Source organism: Pseudochaenichthys georgianus, chromosome 2 (genome assembly GCF_902827115.2).
Source record: "Pseudochaenichthys georgianus chromosome 2, fPseGeo1.2, whole genome shotgun sequence".
NCBI classification, from domain to species: Eukaryota; Metazoa; Chordata; class Actinopteri; order Perciformes; family Channichthyidae; genus Pseudochaenichthys; species Pseudochaenichthys georgianus.
This window is the reverse complement of record NC_047504.1, coordinates 10,107,782-10,130,955: the sequence shown is the minus strand read 5'-3', so window position 1 is coordinate 10,130,955 and position 23,174 is coordinate 10,107,782. Positions and strand designations below refer to the sequence as shown.

At 42.4% G+C, this 23,174-nt stretch overlaps 3 protein-coding genes across 14 annotated transcripts in view; all 3 read left to right on the top strand.

The window, feature by feature from the left end:
- mbnl2 (muscleblind-like splicing regulator 2) overlaps positions 1-4,550 on the top strand; it is a 41,978-nt gene extending 37,428 nt beyond the window's left edge. For 5 of the 10 annotated variants that reach the window (XM_034101205.2, XM_034101182.2, XM_034101169.2 and 2 more), the window contains one exon: positions 4,408-4,550. In XM_034101205.2, coding sequence (XP_033957096.1) covers positions 4,408-4,532 — 125 coding nt within the window. In that variant the 3' untranslated portion in view covers positions 4,533-4,550. Of the gene's footprint in view, positions 1-380; positions 476-4,407 lie in introns of all 10 variants that reach the window. The other 5 variants (XM_034101213.2, XM_034101197.2, XM_034101174.2 and 2 more) reach the window with 2 other exon arrangements.
- Positions 4,551-9,286: 4,736 nt separating this feature from the next.
- On the top strand, positions 9,287-10,411 carry LOC117456967 (ras-related protein Rap-2a-like). The gene has a single exon (XM_034096844.2). The coding sequence runs from the start codon at positions 9,594-9,596 to the stop codon at positions 9,909-9,911; it is 318 nt and encodes a 105-aa protein (XP_033952735.1). The 5' UTR covers positions 9,287-9,593; the 3' UTR covers positions 9,912-10,411.
- A 2,070-nt stretch (positions 10,412-12,481) lies between these two features.
- Positions 12,482-22,891, top strand: LOC117459945 (muscleblind-like protein 2). 3 transcript variants are annotated; one of them, XM_034101127.2, is made up of 4 exons: positions 12,482-12,631; positions 12,995-13,139; positions 15,395-15,489; positions 19,420-22,891. In XM_034101127.2, exons 1-4 carry the CDS (start codon positions 12,599-12,601, stop codon positions 19,432-19,434), a joined length of 288 nt encoding a protein of 95 aa, XP_033957018.1. In that variant the 5' UTR covers positions 12,482-12,598; the 3' UTR covers positions 19,435-22,891. The 3 variants fall into 3 exon arrangements, 2 of the variants coding, with proteins under 2 accessions (XP_033957018.1, XP_033957010.1); XM_034101119.2 differs by lacking the exon at positions 15,395-15,489; XR_004553581.2 differs by lacking the exons at positions 12,482-12,631; positions 12,995-13,139 and adding an exon at positions 14,394-14,429.
- The last annotated feature ends 283 nt before the right edge of the window (positions 22,892-23,174 follow it).

Here is a 23,174-nt window from a genome sequence, read left to right as displayed (position 1 = left end):
GCTCAACTTCTCTGGGAAAAACAGCAAACTGATTCTCCGTTTACATTTCCTTACTTGTGATTGTAATCAGCTTCTCTCCTCTTGTTTTTGTTTGTTTTTTCTCCCATGCTCTTTCTCTCTCTCTCTCTCTCTCGTCCTTTCTTTCTGTCCTCCTTGCTTTGCATTGTGAATGGGTGCATGCCATCTGCCGGTGTAAACTTAACGATGGCTTGCTGGCTCTCTGTAACATCCTGCCCACCATCAACAACATCTACGACAACAAACGCATCACAACTGTTGCCCTGGTTACCATAATGCTACCTTTCCATTGCTACCACCTCCTTCCCTCTCCAACCAATTCCTCCACCTCCTCCTCCTCCTTTCCCACCCTGAAAACATAGTCCCAATGATGTACAGTGCTTCGCCTGCTACTGTCTCTGCAGCAACAACTCCTGCCACAAGTGTCCCCTACGCAGCAACAGCACCAGCCAATCAGGTTTGCTCCTTTTAAAGCTTTCTTTCATCAGTCCCTGGAGCTCTGAATAAGTACTAGCCTCTAATAGTGGGCTGCAATAACCTGCAGCTGACCCCTCCCTCAACCAAACATCCGCCCGCACTGGGCATGAGTCTGTATTTTCCAGAGCTACCGTTATATATCTTGTAAAACATCACAACAAGCACTTCTTCAGAGCTCCCACATTTGCAGAGTAGTAGTTGTGTTGCACTACTTCCTGGTTTTGTTTTGCATGTTCTGTTTTAAGTTTCCACTTTTCTCGTTGTTAAAAAAAGCCTCTTCATCTGCAATAGAGGGCATCATCTGTACTGCTTGTGTGCTAAGCAAACACACACGCTTAAGCAAACACATCCAGGCCATGTTGGATTTTTCCACCCACTTCAACTTTTTACCTTTTTCTGGACGCGGGATAAAAAGGGCGTATAAACCATGTGAGGGAACGATAGTGTCCGAGTGAGACAGGCACAGGAAAAATGATCACAGAGGCTGTCTAAAAATGGCCTCTGATCGGCTCTCCTGTTGCTGCGCGTCAGCCGGAAGCAGGGACAGGTTTGAATGCCACAGTGACGCATGCGTGGAAATGTCTGCACAATGCTGGCGCCCCGGCCTCACGCAGCTGGTAATCATTTACTGGTAGTACGCTATGTTGAGGTGCCTTGAGGACACGCAGATGAACAGATTAGAAGTGTTCCACAGGTACACATGTGCCGTTACTGGAAAACAACCACGTCACGGGGGAAGAATTGGCCACATGTGTATCATTGTTTGTCGAGAGGCAGTTGGGATGAGTATACATTCACTTGAATGCAAAACAAATGCGAGCATAATGGAGACATGTGAAATGGGACACTAAAGGGAGCTTTAGAATAGATAAGGGCCAAGACACTCAACATCATTAGTTAACACAACAATGTTCTTTATTTGGGCCCTAAATGGACAGAAAAACTTAAATTACAATGTTAAACCTTTAAAAAGAAAAAAAGAACTCATATCCCATTTGGAATAATAAAAAAGATGAGAGCGGAAGGATGGTGTAAAAAATAAATAAAAAATGACTGGTTCATTTTCAAATAAAAAACAATAAAATGAATCGTTGTTCCATCGTAAACGGATGATCCGGTACCTTGCTCTTTATTGCCCCTCACAGGCCAGCAGTGTGTGCACTTCCTGCGAGACACCATCCCTTCTTGTAATTGGCATGCAGCAGCAGTAGAGCTGCTCTTTAAAGATGCATGTGGGACAAGGAGAAACACTGACGTCAGCCTCGCTGTCTGTCTCCGTCTGCTCCCCCCATCCACCACGCTGCATAAAGATCTCTCCAGCTAGGACACAGTTAACACGTCTCATCACGAGCTGTACTGGGCGGAGGGCACGCCTTGTTTGCTACATCTTATGGTCCTTCAGAATAAACCCCCAGAATGTGTTTTTTGTAAATACATGACGTCCTTGTTTCCTAAAAAACAAACCTGTCTGTCAAAACCTGAGGTGCAAACCCTGAGATTGCATTAGCCTTTGGCATCGCCTTAATTGTTTTGTGGCTTTTTCAAGTTGATTGGGACTTAGTGAGGGGAATACAATTGGCATAGTGATATCAATATTCTGTATCTGGAGCTATAGGCCTGTGTTTTGGTCACCTCTCAGACGTAGGTTAAAAAAGACACACTCGTGCTTTGAGGGACAGGATGTTGCAGACACATTAAGAGGTTCAGGCTGCAGTCGGATAGTTTAAAAATCAGCTCCTAAGTTCTAACCCTATCGTCTATTCCTTGACCTCTGAGTGAAACGTCACGGGGTTAAGGGATAGTGGATAGGAGAATTCAAAAGGACTTAGGAGAAGAGACTGCGGTACTTTAGAAAATCCGAATGCACTTTCACTATCCGACGTGTTTATGATGCGCCAGCGGACGTCATTGTGTGCGTCTGCTGCTGTGGGGAAACCATGGAAACCACAGTTTTCTATACAGCGGACTACAACATGGATGTTTAATAAGAACGAGGGACTACTGTGAACTCATCTAGAGACTCTGCTCCGTGCTCTGATGCTGCTGCTTTGCTTTATGAACGGGGACAACAGAGAAACATATTCTTCATGACCAAAGTTGGAATTGAAATACAAAAGGAAAGTGAAACTTCTGCTCGTCCCCCTCTCCCTCCGGTCCACATTAATACACATGATCCCAATAGGCCTACGTATGATTGTATGAACTAAAGATCTTAAAATCAATACAAATGTATTTATTATAAACGTTAGTCCTTAACATCTATCACTGTGTATATCACCATTCAAACATCTTTTAGAAGTTGAACAAACCCCACACAGCTCAGTAAAGACTGAAATGTTGACTTTATTTGATAACTTCAGTGAAAACTAACGTTCATATTTCTCTCTTTGATTTATAATACTGATGAACGTTCAAAACAAAGCACTTTGGCAACTTACCACATACGTTTTAAAATGCTTAATACGCACCGTAACTTTCATGATATCATTTCTCGGTCATAATCGGTTGTTTCCGTGAACGGCCGACTGTTGAGTGACGGCAAATGCTGCGGCTGCAAGGCATTGTGGGGCAGCATTTTCGCTTCTCCTGTCGGTTAGGGAGGTCCAGTGGTTCCTAAGCTAAAGGAGGTTATAAAGGAAGTTTGAAACCTCCTTTCCTATCATTCTCATCATTCTAGAGAATTCGAACAGCACTTATCATGGCTGCCACTGAGGGACTTCCGGGTCATTTCACTCCTTTAGGAAGGTTCCTAAGCTAAATGGACTATTCGACTTCAGCCTCAGAGTCTGGTCAACTCGCCACAGTCCTGTGACATGACAAGCAAGAACCAATCACATCACCATGTTCCAGCTCATATTAACCATGTGCTAGGAACCGGTGTCTCTTACTGATAACGATTGCAGCGCCCTCTAATGTCAGAATATGGCATTACATGACATGCTTTGCAGGCTGTGTGTGTGATCCACCTAGATAGAAAGATATGTTTACTTGTGTGAAACATAATTAGAGACTGTATGTTGAGCAGCTAGAGGACAAGGGTTCAACCTCTTACCTCACTATGGAGAGAAATATATTTTGAACATTTAATCCTCCATCTTCTCCTAGGCTGAAACATGCCGTTAGTAAATCTGCAGTATAGGACCTGCGAACAGTCCCTGGCGTTTGGTTTTCACTCACCTGTGGTGCCAGACGGGTGGGAGTGTAACATATGTTCACACTGCACACCACACACTCTCCACCTGCAGCGTCCTTCTGTGATGTGTGATGCGACCAGTGGCTTCTGTCCTTTGCTGACTCTCTATTGTATATTAACACTCACCATGCTGCAGGGCTTTGTTCTGGCTGCTAGGGGCAACCACAGCTACCTGTCCTCCCCCCCATAGACAATCTGTCCCTATTCTTCTCTCTTTCTCTTTGTTGGGTCAGTGTTTATCTCCCAAAGAGAGAATACACACAGACGTGGCTGGACCTAGGTCAAATACTATTTGCAAATCCGGAGAAGCTTTGGCTCCAATTTGTATGAAACATCAGACCATTAGCACAGCATCTCACTGCCTTCCGGATGTCTTCTCTCCACAACCTTTAGAGGAAGTGGTTTCTCTTCTTTTTTGGGAACATGATCTGACATCGACTTGACCACAAAACCTCCTCTGAGTTTGGGATAGACAACTCCAAGTAGCCAGTTGTGAAATAGTTGCTCGCAGCTTGCTGGAGAATGAATCCAAATCTGACCTAGACTAGACAGAAACAAAGGCAATTATTGTTTGACCCAGATCACGGCAAACACATTAAAAGCATCTATTCTCTGTACTTATGTTGTTGTATATTTTGTATTGGTCGTTCTGTATTACAGGGTCCACTAAATGTCTCTTTTGCTCCTTCTCCTTTACTCTCTCTGTCTCTGTCCTGCAGATTATCCTGAAATAATTTTCAGGAAGGGAATGGAGTGTCACGAAGCTGCACTAGGAAACCCACAAGAGCCCCTGTGTAAATACTACATGACCTCTCCCATAGAGGTCCAGCAACCTGCATGCTAAGAGTGTAACACTTCAATTTAACCGATAAGAACTGCAGTGCCGGTGTAACACACACATAAAAAAAAAAAAAGATATATACTGTAATGTATAAAAAAAAAAACTATTAACTTGAAAAAGGTCAAAATATTCTGTATAGTACTACATACATAGCAGACACACTATAAAGGGTCGTTTTAACAACTGTTCTCCCAAAGTACCGTCAAACCCCTCTTTCATATTTATTCTAAAAGCCGCTGCACAACGTTCATCCTTTGGTTAGTATAGAGAAAAAGATTTGCACTATACGAGACATGTAGTGCTTGAGTGGAAAGCAGGAAGACTCACAGGGGTAGGGTAGGGCTTTTCTAAAAGTTGAATCTCCTTGGGGCAGACAGGTTCATGTTTTGTTAACGTGACGGTCCCTGCGAGGGTCCTCTGCCCCAGAATGCTGTTAAGATGCCATGATGAAGCTCATCCATCCCTCCCCATGCCAACTTTTCATCTCCGGAAACATCTTGCCAAAGTTGAAGAGGTCGGTGGAATCGACCTGCCAGAAGCAGAGCCACATTTGAAACCCCCTGATCATTTTTTTTCTCTTTTGCCTTGTGAAAGCTGCTCACGACGCAACCCTTTATTTGCTGTCCGTCGTGCTCAGGAGGAGTGGTGGTGATAGATTGTGCAGCGGATTTCTGCATGCAGTCTGGACTGTGGGGAAGACAGTGTTGACAGAAGACAGTCGTGGCCATTACCCAGAAAAAAGCCTAAAGGCTCGGGTCTGTGCCAAGGGCTTAACCAAGCTCTAGGGTTCGTTCCAGACTATCCAAGCCTTGTGTGTGTGTGCGTGTGCGTGTGTTGTGTGTGTGTTGTGTGTGTGTGTGGTGTGTGTGTGTGTGCGTGGTGTGTGTGCGTGTGCGTGTGTGTGCATGTGTGTTCGTACCTGGAGACGGATGGTCTGCCGGCAGACTGGGACTTGAAGCGAGGTCTAGCAGGTGACAGGAGGACAGGTTTTTTGGGGGGTGGGTGAGGGTATTAAGTGCTAAACAAAAAAACGGTGCATTTGACGACGCACGTCAAGCAAAGATGACTTGAACTACGACCTGGAGGGCTATCTGTGACCGTCGGTTGTCCTGTCCAACCCTACTATCACCGATAATCCTGTTCCATTTAGAAAAAAACTGTAGAAGTGCCTAAAAAATGCTCATCAACAACACATTCATTCAGAGGGAGAAGTCAAGGACACGACACACCGGCTGTCAGGAGGACTTTTTCGGGGAAGACAATCACATTTCGGAAAAGGTTACTAGAAAAACCCCTAGTAACCGTTCATTGACATCACAAGTGACTTTATGGAAACAAAATAAGTTAAAGAAACAACAAATCAAAAATAGCTTTGTAGAATGTTTGGTGACTTTCACAGTGTACCATCGTTCTTACCATGGTTTGAGTAGTTTACATGAGGAACGTGAGTGAGAAAAAAAATGTATTGTAAACTGTGTAATGTATGTAAAGTGTCTCTTATTTTGAGAGTTTATATTCATGGTTCTAGAAATGTATTCAAAGTTATTTAAAGATTTGTGTTGTGTCTACTATCAAGGTATTTTCAACAACCCCCCAACCATCTTCACCTCCACCCAGAACAATCATTAGTTTTCAGCCATGATTTATCATTTTAGAGCAACCCTCATTAATACTTTAAATAATGTGTTTAACTCATACTAAATCTATTTCCCATTTTTCAAAAACTCTGTAATTTCATGGTGCTCGATTAACATTGACAATCCCGATCACACCTTTCTAAAGAGTGCTTCACTCTTGGTTTTTTTATTTCCTCCACTCTTGATTGTCTCCACTTATTTGTATGTAATATTTGTGGAAGGGTGGTAAAAGTTTTTATTTTGTTGTAATTTATCTTATGTTACTCTTGGTCAAATGTTAGTCGAAAACAATGTTGTTAACTATTTTGAAATGAATGTAATTTATTGAGCTGTGCTACGTTCTGCACGGTTGGTCATTTCAAGGTCTAACCTGGTGAGGTCAGCCAATGAGAAGCCGAGAGGGGTGGGGCTTAAAAAGGTCAAGCCACCAATAGGAAGCTACTGGATCTTTCTTGCCTTCTCATCGATAAAGAGATCACGGGTTTGCAGTAATGAGCATAGTTATAGAGTTGCTTGTGTGTGTGGAAAAAAAAAAATGTTTATTGTATAGATGACATTTTACCAAAAAAAAGAGAAGAAAATTTCAAAAAAAGATGTACTTTTCACTCTAGTATAATAGTATTTCATAACAATATTAAGTTGTTGCTGTGGCAACCAAATGTTGCAAGTACTAAAGTTGGGTATTTTTGTAAATGACATCGTTTAAGTTGATTTTTGTTTATTTTTTGCTAGAACACTGTACACAAGGTAGATTGTAAAGAAGATATGAACATTTCTTATTCTTCACTGAGATTACGACCTAATATTTTCATTAGCAAAGGACGGCCTGTATAGTGCTTGTGACTGTAACCACTTAAATAGATGTAAAGTCATCATGTTACATAGATTATATAAATATATATAAGAACTAAATAATCTATAAATTAAGATGTACAACTTTTCCCCCGACAAAGGACCTTACGGTTCCACACAGACCTTTTTATTTGTTGTTAAGGATTGCACTTTCATATTGTTTAAAGATGTGATCTGTTTTTCATTTCCTTTTGAAGGGGCTGAGACAGTCCTTCACTCTGCGGTCAATCTGTTTATCAATCAAAAGCAGACTCCATCGGTAAATCACTTTAACTCCACATGTTGCATGAGAAAACAATCTTTTCTTTTCTACTAAAACGATACGTACTGAATGTTTCTAGTGAAAAAAATAAGTCTGTACGCAAACATGTCCTCATTTGGTGACCCACAATGCCCTTGTGTAAGGAATCCTCTTGAGCTGTAATGTTTTTTATTGAAATGTGTTGGCAATGATTGACTGATGGGATAAAAAGAAAATGTAAGCACTTTCTGAGCAGTTTGTCAACTGAGCAGACTCCGCTTATCCAAACACTTTGCCTTATCTTGAGTCCATCGTGCTTACGGTTTTATGTTTTTAATAGCTCTTATTACATTAAAAGAGACTTGATCTCGAAATCCCTTCTCGGTTTCACTTGAACTACTTTATATCACCCCATCTTAAGGTTTAATATGCGCATCACGAGGCCAGGGGAAACTGCAACACAGAGAAGAGTCGTCTGTTTCTTCTGCTCTCTGAAATCTGTACCGAGATGTTTCTGGTTGGAGATGTGATGCACAGCTTTAGCCGGCAGAGGGCGGTACACTGGAGACTGCAGGTTAGACACTGTGACTTCCTGTGCCATCCTTTGTTGCAGACTACCCCCCCCCCCCCCAACAAGTAAAGACAACATTGACAAAAAGACCCTGATCGGATTTATAGTTCAATGTAATCATTTTTAAATGTGTTCTTTTTTTTGCATATATTTTGTGGCTACTTTATGTTTCTATAGTCAAATGTTCTCTTTCGGTTCCAGCAAGATAGTGTAAAATCTATTGAAATAAAGAAATCAAAGAAACGTTGTGTCCCAATCCTTTAGTCATGCAAAGGTCTTGAAGCACCCTTTTTATTTGCAGGAACGACTTTTAAAGTATATCACAGGCCATTTGAACATGTCGTGAGGCCAATATCTGGTCAGTGTTGTAATGCTGCTTTCATAGAAGTGGCTCAGAGCTGTCCGCTGTTATGCTTTCACCACACATGATGAACATTATGATAAGGACAAACAAACTTGATTGGTTGTTTTCTTTGTCATTTCCTGTTGCTGCAGTGGAGCTTGTTTGCAGGGGGAAATACATTTCTATCTGAAGGGTCAACAATACTACTGCTTTAATGGATTAGTATTGATGGTGTAGAAAAAACAAACCGAAGACTTTGGTGAGTATATTTATGTGAATATAATTTTTTTATTTTTGCAGTGTGTACCAAACACTTTGCTGAGTGTGAGGAGCATCTCCTGTGGTAGGTGAACCCAGTTTCCCTCAGACTTGCAGAATCAGTTCCATCTTTTACATTTCAATCTTAGAATTATCTTTTAAAAAATACTATTTATAAACCCAGGCACATTTCTTGTTCATTTCCAACGTGTCTAATGTTCTCTTTGTTTTTCTCTAATGTTATTGCCTTCTATTTCCATATTACCTTTTTAATTGGTTCAATGACTATAGTGTCAGTATCAGTTATTTAGAAAATGCCAAAAACCCATATTTGAGTGACAAAGCCCTTTGGTGACCCTATGTGATGTTATAGAGTCTGGGGCATGGGACCAGCATCCATTGTTCACCTTGTATTAGTCTAAACTTAACCACACTTCAACAATAACTATGTTTATTTGCAACATTGATGTGTGTTAAATTAAATATGCACTGATCTAGTGTAATTCCAAAATGAGGGCTAATAATAGTTTGCTTACAATCAAGAAAACTTCCTCTGACAGTTTAAATAACAATTGTATTAAGTAACACGGCTTCAGTTTCATTCCCATTATCATAAGCTTCTCTTATCTTTGTCATTTCTATTCTTCCACTGTCTCTATGTGGCACTAATCACCCCCCATACTTTCCAGGAAATAGTAACATCATCCAGTGGCTGCACCGACTCCAGAGGCGTGGATTCCCAGCAGCTCTGGAGCCTCCTTAAGGATAAATAGGCTCTTCGCCTTTAACGGTACTGTACCCCACTGAGTGTGCAGACATACTGTTAGCCTATTGTTTTGCACATAAGATGTGCCGTCTAGTTGTTGCTAAAATAGCCAATCTTATTTTTACCACACCGACGCCTTATTGCATTATGGATGCCACTGGAATCCCTGCAAGATAGCGTGGGAATATTTCAGTAGAGGCTGTCCCTCTCTGGGCTAAATGCTCCAGCATCCCGCCTGTCTCTGCAGCAGCATCTCCTCCTCCTCTGTCTCCTTCTCTGCGCGCTGTTCCTGTGTCATGGCTGTGGTGTGAGTCTAGACTGCTGTGCGTGGGGATGCGTTTCTTTTATCCGCTGCTGTACGCGTTATTCTCTGCATGCGGGGTTTAGGTCCACAGGATGCGAGAGTATAAGGTGGTGGTGCTCGGCAGCGGTGGGGTGGGGAAGTCCGCCCTCACGGTGCAGTTTGTCACCGGGACATTTATAGAGAAGTACGACCCGACCATTGAAGATTTCTACAGGAAGGAGATCGAGGTGGACTCCTCTCCGTCGGTGCTGGAGATCCTGGACACAGCCGGCACCGAGCAGTTCGCCTCCATGAGGGACCTTTACATCAGGAACGGACAAGGCTTCATCCTGGTCTACAGTCTGGTCAACCAGCAAAGTTTCCAGGACATCAAGCCCATGAGAGACCAGATCATCAGGGTGAAAAGGTGAGACACTCCTTGTATAAAGTCATGTTGCAATAGGGGTGATGCTAGCCTATTAAGGTCCCTTTAAATGGTCACATCCTGGTGGGGGAATGGACCCCAAAAGTTGGTTGTGTTAGTGGAATAGGAATGTAATTGTCATCCTTTTTGATTTATAGTGGAATACAATTCTCATCATGGAGAACCCCAAGGATCCTCCCAAGGGCCCTTGAAAGATCAAAATTATCCCACGCCAACATTTAAGATTATTTTTACAATCAGGCCCAGCAGGAAACATGCCAAAATATCATCCCTCCTCTTCCTCTTGTGTCTGGATCCCCTCCAGCGCTGCGTGAGAAGCTGCAGCTCATATGTTCCCCATAAGAGGCCCAGCTGCGGCTCACCTGTCATACATCAACCCGCTGAACTCTCCCTGGGATTGATATCCTCGGTCTCTCTCACATGACTAACTCTGGATGGCTTTGATCAGTTCAGACCATTACTCAACAAATCCACTGAGCTCATCCTCGGCAGGGAGAGAAAGAGCGAAAGAAAAACTGGGATATTTCCTTTTGGTGGTCACATGGTTTCCCTTAAAGGACATAGCCAGACCAGAGTGCAAGTGAGGAATCTATTTGTTTTAATCAGCTACATCTAAACGTTATGAAGGAATTGAAGAGATTGTTTGAAATCGGTTTGGTGTCATGTCAATAATTTCCCCTTTTTAAAGTTTAAAAACGGTAAACATTTTTGCAGATATCATCCCTGGTTTATTTTCTCCTCATCTGTCAAAATGAAGGCGAGCATATTTACAATTAAACCCTCCAAAAAATGAAGTGTAATAAGTAAAAGGGCTACATTTCCTATTTCCTAGACGGCCTTTAAATTGTGAAAATGGACATTTACAACAGACAGTTTGGATAAGACATTTAAAGAGATAGGAGTGTCTGTTTATTGTGAAGGTGCAGCTGATGGTTAGCTTAGCGAAAAGACTGGAATCAGGGGCAAACTGCTGACGCCCTCCAAACTGCACAGTTGTCTACGTGCTGGACTTCTACCTCCGGGAATACACTGGTCCAACAAAAAATAGGACCAAATTGTAAACAAATATCATTTTACCTTTAGGGTTGGTTGTCACATAGTAGACGGAGCCTTCCTGTGTCTTGGGACAAATAAATCCTATCTCACATGCTGTGTTCCTCCAGCCTTTCATCAGTAAAACGGACAGAAACACAATTATCCATCTGCATGTTGTGTTATAGTAATCTACTTGCACAGTTTGGTGCAGTGCTTTTCACCTCCACACCCCCCCCACAGTTCCTGGCTGTGGCCCAGACGTCACAGGAAGCAGGAGAGCGACACTGCTGACAGAAACACAGCGGGACGAGTGGGTGAGGGAACTCCTTTGAAAAGAGAAATATAACGAAGAATAAAACTGTGTTGTGCCGCCTCTAGTCGCTAGCCGCCACCCCGATGCAGCTGCACACACAGCCACCGCCAGCCTCAAGTGTATATCCATCAATATTTCATACTTTTACTTCACACTGCTCTGCGTCTGAATTAGAGATTCTTACTGTATGTTTTCATTGCATTAGTGTCTCATTTCTAAGCGTGCAATGGGACCGTGCAAAGGCATTCATGCAACATCTCTACCAGTGTATATAAGGATAGGCTTTGTTGTTCTTTAAACATATGCAGACATTTATTCTTTAATGAAACAAGCCACACAATCAGCTCCTCGTCTCCATTAGCTGTCTCCAGGAGATCAGCCTCCCTCCTCCCAAACTTCTTGCTGAGCCAGCAGCAACAACAAGCACCACACAGAGATATAGTATGTGCCCACTCACCAGAACTTAATGGGATTGTGTTGGCTTGGAAGCCAAGAACACATCAGGCCTCCATTAGGGAGACAAATAAACCAGAATGCTTATGCAGGAGGTGGGAGGGGGCATGGGAAAAGTGGGATGGTATGTGCTCTGTGGTGCAGGTGTTGTGAGTCCACATATAATTGTCATTGTGCTGAGTTATATACTCGAGGAGGTGCAGTCAGTGTCAGGAAATACACTCTGCGTAATAGAGCAGCTGACAGGAGCTAAAACACCACCAGCACGTTAAAAGTATTGCTCTATAAAAATAATGTTTCTTTTACATTACACATGTGTATAACTGATGCATATGTTATCCAGAACGCACCCTCTGACATACTTTACCCCCCTAGACTCAAGCACTTCAGTCTAACAAAATAAACCCATGTCGGTTGCTATCTGTGAAAACAACATCTGGGTGTAGCCCTCCGCACAATCTAATAATCTCCTGGCTTGCCTGTGAAGGTTTATTGTGCGTCTGCTCGGAGGAGGAGGCCCGTTCAAAGCTCTGGAGCTGCGTGTTCACGCTGCACTGATGCTGTGTCTAATAGCAGGAGGTGAGCATCACGCACCGCTGAGTGGGAATAGGGTGGAGAGACCAAAACTACTTGAAGTAAACAAAACAGTTTTTTGTTTATGTGCATGCCTATTGTTTTGTATGTGGTATACTTGCATTCAGATTATTTGTTTTTGTTTTTTTTCCTTCTCACCTATCCACAATGCAATGCTGTCCCCCATGACGCACCTCTGCTTGCTGTTACCTGTATGTTAATACGCTTGAATCCCATTGGCCCACTGCCATCATGTGCTCGCTGCCTGCTAATTAAAGACTCAGTCGACTGCCAAAGCAATGAAGCGACCCCTCGAGGCAACTGTAGACCTGGTACTTTGACCTTTCACCTTTTGCTTTGCATGTAGCTTCTTTAATTGTACTGTAGCCACTCACACAATTTAAGTTGGCTCTTTTGTTTTTTGTGAAACCCTGTAAAATTCTAAATTTTTTGATCGCAAGTAGCAACTCTAGATTGTACTGTACATGTATTAATGTAACGTTAAATTATGTTCTGTAATGTGTTGTTGATTGCCTTGCCTTGGTGTAGTTTCTCATTGTCCTTGTGATAGTTACAGCAAGCTTCCACTTGTGCCTTGTTGTGCTGTGCTTAGACAAATAACACATTTGCAAATATCACACTTGTGTAAGTATGCAGATCAAATCTAGTGTGTGTGTGTGTTTGTGTGTGTCCAGGCGTTCCCCCACGGCATCCTCCAGCCCCTACCAAAGAGACAAGCGATGGAGAAGTGTAACGGCTCGCTGTTCAACCCCAGTGTTTTGCACTACCAGCAGGCTCTGGCCAACGCACAGCTCCAGCAGCCCGCTTTCTTTCCCACAGGTGAGAGCGCCTCGAAACACAGGCACTCATCTCGAGCATGCAAACGCACAGACACCCACTGAATGTGCTTATCTAACCTCATCACAAATGTATCTTATTGTGCTAAGATCACCACTCATGATCGGTTTTCGTGAGTTTAGTCCTAGATTTTCTTTTGATAAGTTTGAGTGACGTACATAAAAATTCCTGCTATGAAAGTGTGTGTTAATGTTCCAAATATTCACCGTGCCAGCCCTACACTCTGCCACGTAGTGTCTGCCAGGTTGAAGGGCAGTGCAGGCTTTGATCAGAGCCATACAAAAGACGATGTATTAAAACTTGGATTCGATACACCTTCTCAACCGTAGCACCAAAGCATACCAGAGGAGAAAAACAAGCCCAGTTGATTCTAATGATCAGGAGGCTTTTAAGAAGAAAAGTGATTTATGTTTTGAGGTGCATCAATATCGGAAAAAAGGACACTTTTAAAAGAGCAATCCTCTTCTAGTCACTTGCTAAAATGATGTGCAGGCCTGTAGCCACACTGAGTCATGAGGATGAGACTCCCATCCCTCACTTCCACCTGATCGTTTGGTTTGCCTGTTGTTTGAGATGCCTGACAGCCCCTCCTCTCTCCCTCCCTCCCCCTCAGTATCAGTGTGTGGGAAGTAGCCCTGGGTTAAAGTCGTGTTTGCACATAATGTTATTACAGATCGGCCAGGTGTCAGATAGGTGGAGATTGAAAAAACAACGATAGGAAGCAGATATAGAAGGTTGACTGTAATACTGTAGTGACACTGAACCTTGATATTTCCACAATTATGTTATTTGCATCGGTCTTGTGGCCACTGAACTTTATGAGAAAGTAAGAATACACAAAAGAATATTCCCTTTTAAATAATGCAGCTTGGCTGCTCGTGGATCAGCAGAACAATGTGTATCAACTTTATTAACAGAAGTACAACAAATGCCACTCAGTAAATGACTGATTATTTATCATTTACTCCACATCTGTAAGCCAATAATCATTGATCCAGCTTTGCCAACATAGCACACGTTATTTCAGAACCTACAGTAGCATTCCCTCGCTTATGCTATAACTGAATAAGGGGACTCCTCTGCTTGCTCCACTGTAGATATTTTTATTTTGTCTTGTCTAACTTTGTTGATCTCCTCCCTCTCAATTAACCCCATTTATTTCCTTCCCTCTCTCTCTCTCTCTCCCCTCTCTGTCTCCCCCCTCTCCCTCTCTGTCTTCTCTGCATGAACACAACAGGTCAGTCTTGTGCATGACTCCTACTAGCGGTCTTGGTAGGTCTTGCCCTTCCCTTTGCTCTCTCACACACACACACTGTATAATGTATGTTGTCGGGGGCAATATCTGCAACCCTTGCAGGTGAGACAATAGGTCACCGCATGTCCACCTGTGGCAGTGGTGGTAAACCAGGAGACGTCTATTTGCTTGTCCTGAGATAATATATGGAAAACACGTTTGTTTGTTTGTTTGTGTCACCTGAAAGAGTTGTGACTTTCCTCCCCTCCCGACCTACTCGCTAATGTGTGTACACGATGATAGAACACTGTTCTCTCAGCTGTAGGATAGCTACTGTCTGTTTGCTGTGCTGTGTTGATCAGGAAATTGAAATCAGTTTCCCAGAGAAGTTATTCCAGTATTTTTCTCCACTAAAAGGGATCGGAATTACAAGAAGTCCGCAATAATGGGAAATGGATGACAAGGAATAATGATTGTAAGCGTCTGTCAGAGGAGCATGTTTTTGGCATGACGGAGCTGCCTGGCGCCTTCCTGCTTGTCAGCCCCACATGAATTAGAAAACAAAATGTCCATCCCCGCTGCCAGAAAGCGCCATTGATTCATTGTAATCGGTGTCTTGCGCGCTCAACTTCTCTGGGAAAAACAGCAAACTGATTCTCCGTTTACATTTCCTTACTTGTGATTGTAATCAGCTTCTCTCCTCTTGTTTTTTGTTTGTTTTTTCTCCCATGCTCTTTCTCTCTCTCTCTCTCTCTCGTCCTTTCTTTCTGTCCTCCTTGCTTTGCATTGTGAATGGGTGCATGCCATCTGCCGGTGTAAACTTAACGATGGCTTGCTGGCTCTCTGTAACATCCTGCCCACCATCAACAACATCTACGACAACAAACGCATCACAACTGTTGCCCTGGTTACCATAATGCTACCTTTCCATTGCTACCACCTCCTTCCCTCTCCAACCAATTCCTCCACCTCCTCCTCCTCCTTTCCCACCCTGAAAACATAGTCCCAATGATGTACAGTGCTTCGCCTGCTACTGTCTCTGCAGCAACAACTCCTGCCACAAGTGTCCCCTACGCAGCAACAGCACCAGCCAATCAGGTTTGCTCCTTTTAAAGCTTTCTTTCATCAGTCCCTGGAGCTCTGAATAAGTACTAGCCTCTAATAGTGGGCTGCAATAACCTGCAGCTGACCCCTCCCTCAACCAAACATCCGCCCGCACTGGGCATGAGTCTGTATTTTCCAGAGCTACCGTTATATATCTTGTAAAACATCACAACAAGCACTTCTTCAGAGCTCCCACATTTGCAGAGTAGTAGTTGTGTTGCACTACTTCCTGGTTTTGTTTTGCATGTTCTGTTTTAAGTTTCCACTTTTCTCGTTGTTAAAAAAAGCCTCTTCATCTGCAATAGAGGGCATCATCTGTACTGCTTGTGTGCTAAGCAAACACACACGCTTAAGCAAACACATCCAGGCCATGTTGGATTTTTCCACCCACTTCAACTTTTTACCTTTTTCTGGACGCGGGATAAAAAGGGCGTATAAACCATGTGAGGGAACGATAGTGTCCGAGTGAGACAGGCACAGGAAAAATGATCACAGAGGCTGTCTAAAAATGGCCTCTGATCGGCTCTCCTGTTGCTGCGCGTCAGCCGGAAGCAGGGACAGGTTTGAATGCCACAGTGACGCATGCGTGGAAATGTCTGCACAATGCTGGCGCCCCGGCCTCACGCAGCTGGTAATCATTTACTGGTAGTACGCTATGTTGAGGTGCCTTGAGGACACGCAGATGAACAGATTAGAAGTGTTCCACAGGTACACATGTGCCGTTACTGGAAAACAACCACGTCACGGGGGAAGAATTGGCCACATGTGTATCATTGTTTGTCGAGAGGCAGTTGGGATGAGTATACATTCACTTGAATGCAAAACAAATGCGAGCATAATGGAGACATGTGAAATGGGACACTAAAGGGAGCTTTAGAATAGATAAGGGCCAAGACACTCAACATCATTAGTTAACACAACAATGTTCTTTATTTGGGCCCTAAATGGACAGAAAAACTTAAATTACAATGTTAAACCTTTAAAAAGAAAAAAAGAACTCATATCCCATTTGGAATAATAAAAAAGATGAGAGCGAAGGATGGTGTAAAAAATAAATAAAAAATGACTGGTTCATTTTCAAATAAAAAACAATAAAATGAATCGTTGTTCCATCGTAAACGGATGATCCGGTACCTTGCTCTTTATTGCCCCTCACAGGCCAGCAGTGTGTGCACTTCCTGCGAGACACCATCCCTTCTTGTAATTGGCATGCAGCAGCAGTAGAGCTGCTCTTTAAAGATGCATGTGGGACAAGGAGAAACACTGACGTCAGCCTCGCTGTCTGTCTCCGTCTGCTCCCCCCATCCACCACGCTGCATAAAGATCTCTCCAGCTAGGACACAGTTAACACGTCTCATCACGAGCTGTACTGGGCGGAGGGCACGCCTTGTTTGCTACATCTTATGGTCCTTCAGAATAAACCCCCAGAATGTGTTTTTTGTAAATACATGACGTCCTTGTTTCCTAAAAAACAAACCTGTCTGTCAAAACCTGAGGTGCAAACCCTGAGATTGCATTAGCCTTTGGCATCGCCTTAATTGTTTTGTGGCTTTTTCAAGTTGATTGGGACTTAGTGAGGGGAATACAATTGGCATAGTGATATCAATATTCTGTATCTGGAGCTATAGGCCTGTGTTTTGGTCACCTCTCAGACGTAGGTTAAAAAAGACACACTCGTGCTTTGAGGGACAGGATGTTGCAGACACATTAAGAGGTTCAGGCTGCAGTCGGATAGTTTAAAAATCAGCTCCTAAGTTCTAACCCTATCGTCTATTCCTTGACCTCTGAGTGAAACGTCACGGGGTTAAGGGATAGTGGATAGGAGAATTCAAAAGGACTTAGGAGAAGAGACTGCGGTACTTTAGAAAATCCGAATGCACTTTCACTATCCGACGTGTTTATGATGCGCCAGCGGACGTCATTGTGTGCGTCTGCTGCTGTGGGGAAACCATGGAAACCACAGTTTTCTATACAGCGGACTACAACATGGATGTTTAATAAGAACGAGGGACTACTGTGAACTCATCTAGAGACTCTGCTCCGTGCTCTGATGCTGCTGCTTTGCTTTATGAACGGGGACAACAGAGAAACATATTCTTCATGACCAAAGTTGGAATTGAAATACAAAAGGAAAGTGAAACTTCTGCTCGTCACCCTCTCCCTCCGGTCCACATTAATACACATGATCCCAATAGGCCTACGTATGATTGTATGAACTAAAGATCTTAAAATCAATACAAATGTATTTATTATAAACGTTAGTCCTTAACATCTATCACTGTGTATATCACCATTCAAACATCTTTTAGAAGTTGAACAAACCCCACACAGCTCAGTAAAGACTGAAATGTTGACTTTATTTGATAACTTCAGTGAAAACTAACGTTCATATTTCTCTCTTTGATTTATAATACTGATGAACGTTCAAAACAAAGCACTTTGGCAACTTACCACATACGTTTTAAAATGCTTAATACGCACCGTAACTTTCATGATATCATTTCTCGGTCATAATCGGTTGTTTCCGTGAACGGCCGACTGTTGAGTGACGGCAAATGCTGCGGCTGCAAGGCATTGTGGGGCAGCATTTTCGCTTCTCCTGTCGGTTAGGGAGGTCCAGTGGTTCCTAAGCTAAAGGAGGTTATAAAGGAAGTTTGAAACCTCCTTTCCTATCATTCTCATCATTCTAGAGAATTCGAACAGCACTTATCATGGCTGCCACTGAGGGACTTCCGGGTCATTTCACTCCTTTAGGAAGGTTCCTAAGCTAAATGGACTATTCGACTTCAGCCTCAGAGTCTGGTCAACTCGCCACAGTCCTGTGACATGACAAGCAAGAACCAATCACATCACCATGTTCCAGCTCATATTAACCATGTGCTAGGAACCGGTGTCTCTTACTGATAACGTTGCAGCGCCCTCTAATGTCAGAATATGGCATTACATGACATGCTTTGCAGGCTGTGTGTGTGATCCACCTAGATAGAAAGATATGTTTACTTGTGTGAAACATAATTAGAGACTGTATGTTGAGCAGCTAGAGGACAAGGGTTCAACCTCTTACCTCACTATGGAGAGAAATATATTTTTGAACATTTAATCCTCCATCTTCTCCTAGGCTGAAACATGCCGTTAGTAAATCTGCAGTATAGGACCTGCGAACAGTCCCTGGCGTTTGTTTTCACTCACCTGTGGTGCCAGACGGGTGGAGTGTAACATATGTTCACACTGCACACCACACACTCTCCACCTGCAGCGTCCTTCTGTGATGTGTGATGCGACCAGTGGCTTCTGTCCTTTGCTGACTCTCTATTGTATATTAACACTCACCATGCTGCAGGGCTTTGTTCTGGCTGCTAGGGGCAACCACAGCTACCTGTCCTCCCCCCCATAGACAATCTGTCCCTATTCTTCTCTCTTTCTCTTTGTTGGGTCAGTGTTTATCTCCCAAAGAGAGAATACACACAGACGTGGCTGGACCTAGGTCAAATACTATTTGCAAATCCGGAGAAGCTTTGGCTCCAATTTGTATGAAACATCAGACCATTAGCACAGCATCTCACTGCCTTCCGGATGTCTTTCTCTCCACAACCTTTAGAGGAAGTGGTTTCTCTCTTTTTTGGGAACATGATCTGACATCGACTTGACCACAAAACCTCCTCTGAGTTTGGGATAGACAACTCCAAGTAGCCAGTTGTGAAATAGTTGCTCGCAGCTTGCTGGAGAATGAATCCAAATCTGACCTAGACTAGACAGAAACAAAGGCAATTATTGTTTGACCCAGATCACGGCAAACACATTAAAAGCATCTATTCTCTGTACTTATGTTGTTGTATATTTTGTATTGGTCGTTTCTGTATTACAGGTCCACTAAATGTCTCTTTTTGCTCCTTCTCCTTTACTCTCTCTGTCTCTGTCCTGCAGATTATCCTGAAATAATTTTCAGGAAGGGAATGGAGTGTCACGAAGCTGCACTAGGAAACCCACAAGAGCCCCTGTGTAAATACTACATGACCTCTCCCATAGAGGTCCAGCAACCTGCATGCTAAGAGTGTAACACTTCAATTTAACCGTAAGAACTGCAGTGCCGGTGTAACACACACATAAAAAAAAAAAAAGATATATACTGTATGTATAAAAAAAAAAACTATTAACTTGAAAAAGTCAAAAATATTCTGTATAGTACTACATACATAGCAGACACACTATAAAGGTCGTTTTAACAACTGTTCTCCCAAAGTACCGTCAAACCCCTCTTTCATATTTATTCTAAAAGCCGCTGCACAACGTTCATCCTTTTGGTTAGTATAGAGAAAAAGATTTGCACTATACGAGACATGTAGTGCTTGAGTGGAAAGCAGGAAGACTCACAGGGGTAGGGTAGGGCTTTTCTAAAAGTTGAATCTCCTTGGGGCAGACAGGTTCATGTTTTGTTAACGTGACGGTCCCTGCGAGGGTCCTCTGCCCCAGATGCTGTTAAGATGCCATGATGAAGCTCATCCATCCCTCCCCATGCCAACTTTTCATCTCCGGAAACATCTTGCCAAAGTTGAAGAGGTCGGTGGAATCGACCTGCCAGAAGCAGAGCCACATTTGAAACCCCCTGATCATTTTTTTTCTCTTTTGCCATTGTGAAAGCTGCTCACGACGCACCCTTTATTTGTTCCGGTGCTCAGGAGGAGTGGTGGGATAGATTGTGCACGGATTTCTGCATGCAGTCTGGACTGTGGGGAAGACAGTGTTGACAGAAGACAGTCGTGGCCATTACCGAAAAAAGCCTAAAGGCTCGGGTCTGTGCCAAGGGCTTAACCAAGCTCTAGGGTTCGTTCCAGACATACCAAGCCTTGTGTGTGTGTGCGTGTGCGTGTGTGTGTGTGTGTGTGTGTGTGTGTGTGTGTGTGTGTGTGTGCGTGTGCGTGTGTGTGCATGTGTGTTCGTACCTGGAGACGGATGGTCTGCCGGCAGACTGGGACTTGAAGCGAGGTCTAGCAGGTGACAGGAGGACAGGTTTTTTGGGGGGTGGGTGAGGGTATTAAGTGCTAAACAAAAAAACGGTGCATTTGACGACGCACGTCAAGCAAAAGATGACTTGAACTACGACTGGAGGGCTATCTGTGACCGTCGGTTGTCCTGTCCAACCCTACTATCACCGATAATCCTGTTCCATTTTAGAAAAAAACTGTAGAAGTGCCTAAAAAATGCTCATCAACAACACATTCATTCAGAGGGAGAAGTCAAGGACACGACACACCGGCTGTCAGGAGGACTTTTTCGGGGAAGACATCACATTTCGGAAAAAGGTTACTAGAAAAACCCCTAGTAACCGTTCATTGACATCACAAGTGACTTTATGGAAACAAAATAAGTTAAAGAAACAACAAATCAAAAATAGCTTTGTAGAATGTTTGGTGACTTTCACAGTGTACCATCGTTTCTTACCATGGTTTGAGTAGTTTACATGAGGAACGTGAGTGAGAAAAAAAATGTATTGTAAACTGTGTAATGTATGTAAAGTGTCTCTTATTTTGAGAGTTTATATTCATGGTTCTAGAAATGTATTCAAAGTTATTTAAAGATTTGTGTTGTGTCTACTATCAAGGTATTTTTCAACACCCCCCACCATCTTCACCTCCACCCAGAACAATCATTAGTTTTCAGCCATGATTTTATCATTTTTAGAGCAACCCTCATTAATACTTTAAATAATGTGTTTAACTCATACTAAATCTTATTTCCCATTTTTCAAAAACTCTGTAATTTCATGGTGCTCGATTAACATTGACAATCCACGATCACACCTTTCTAAAGAGTGCTTCACTCTTGGTTTTTTTATTTCCTCCACTCTTGATTGTCTCCACTTATTTGTATGTAATATTTGTGGAAGGTGGTAAAAGTTTTTATTTTGTTGTAATTTATCTTATGTTACTCTTGGTCAAATTTTAGTCGAAAACAATGTTGTTAACTATTTTGAAATGAATGTAATTTATTGAGCTGTGCTACGTTCTGCACGGTTGGTCATTTCAAGGTCTAACCTGTGAGGTCAGCCAATGAGAAGCCGAGAGGGGTGGGGCTTAAAAGTCAAGCCACCAATAGGAAGCTACTGGATCTTTCTTGCCTTCTCATCGATAAAGAGATCACGGGTTGCAGTAATGAGCATAGTTATAGAGTTGCTTGTGTTGTTGGAAAAAAAAAATGTTTATTGTATAGATGACATTTTACCAAAAAAAAGAGAAGAAAATTTCAAAAAAGATGTACTTTTCACTCTAGTATAATAGTATTTCATAACAATATTAAGTTGTTGCTGTGGCAACCAAATGTTGCAATTACTAAAGTTGGGTATTTTTGTAAATGACATCGTTAAGTTGATTTTTGTTTATTTTTTGCTAGAACACTGTACACAAGGTAGATTGTAAAGAAGATATGAACATTTCTTATTCTTCACTGAGATTACGACCTAATATTTTCATTAGCAAAGGACGGCCTGTATAGTGCTGTGACTGTAACACTTAAATAGATGTAAAGTCATCAATGTTACATAGATTATATATAAATATATATAAGAACTAAATAATCTATAAATTAAGATGTACAACTTTTCCCCCGACAAAGGACCTTACGGTTCCACACAGACCTTTTTATTTGTTGTTAAGGATTGCACTTTTCATATTGTTTAAAGATGTGATCTGTTTTTCATTTCCTTTTGAAGGGGCTGAGACAGTCCTTCACTCTGCGGTCAATCTGTTTATCAATCAAAAGCAGACTCCATCGGTAAATCACTTTAACTCCACATGTTGCATGAGAAAACAATCTTTTCTTTTCTTACTAAAACGATTACGTACTGAATGTTTCTAGTGAAAAAAATAAGTCTGTACGCAAACATGTCCTCATTTGGTGACCCACAATGCCCTTGTGTAAGGAATCCTCTTGAGCTGTAATGTTTTTTTATTTGAAATGTGTTGGCAATGATTGACTGATGGGATAAAAAGAAAATGTAAGCACTTTCTGAGCAGTTTGTCAACTGAGCAGACTCCGCTTATCCAAACACTTTGCCTTATCTTGAGTCCATCGTGCTTACGGTTTTATGTTTTTAATAGCTCTTATTACATTAAAAGAGACTTGATCTCGAAATCCCTTCTCGGTTTCACTTGAACTACTTTATATCCACCATCTTAAGGTTTTAATATGCGCATCACGAGGCCAGGGGAAACTGCAACACAGAGAAGAGTCGTCTGTGTTCTTCTGCTCTCTGAAATCTGTACCGAGATGTTTCTGGTTGGAGATGTGATGCACAGCTTTAGCCGGCAGAGGGCGGTACACTGGAGACTGCAGGTTAGACACTGTGACTTCCTGTGCCATCCTTTGTTGCAGACTACCCCCCCCCCCCCAACAAAGTAAAGACAAATTGACAAAAAGACCCTGATCGGATTTATAGTTTCAATGTAATCATTTTTAAATGTGTTCTTTTTTTTGCATATATTTTGTGCTACTTTTATGTTTCTATAGTCAAATGTTTCTTCGGTTCCAGCAAGATAGTGTAAAATCTATTGAAATAAAGAAAATCAAAGAAACGTTGTGTCCCAATCCTTTAGTCATGCAAAGGTCTTGAAGCACCCTTTTTATTTGCAGGAACGACTTTTAAAGTATATCACAGGCCATTTGAACATGTCGTGAGGCCAATA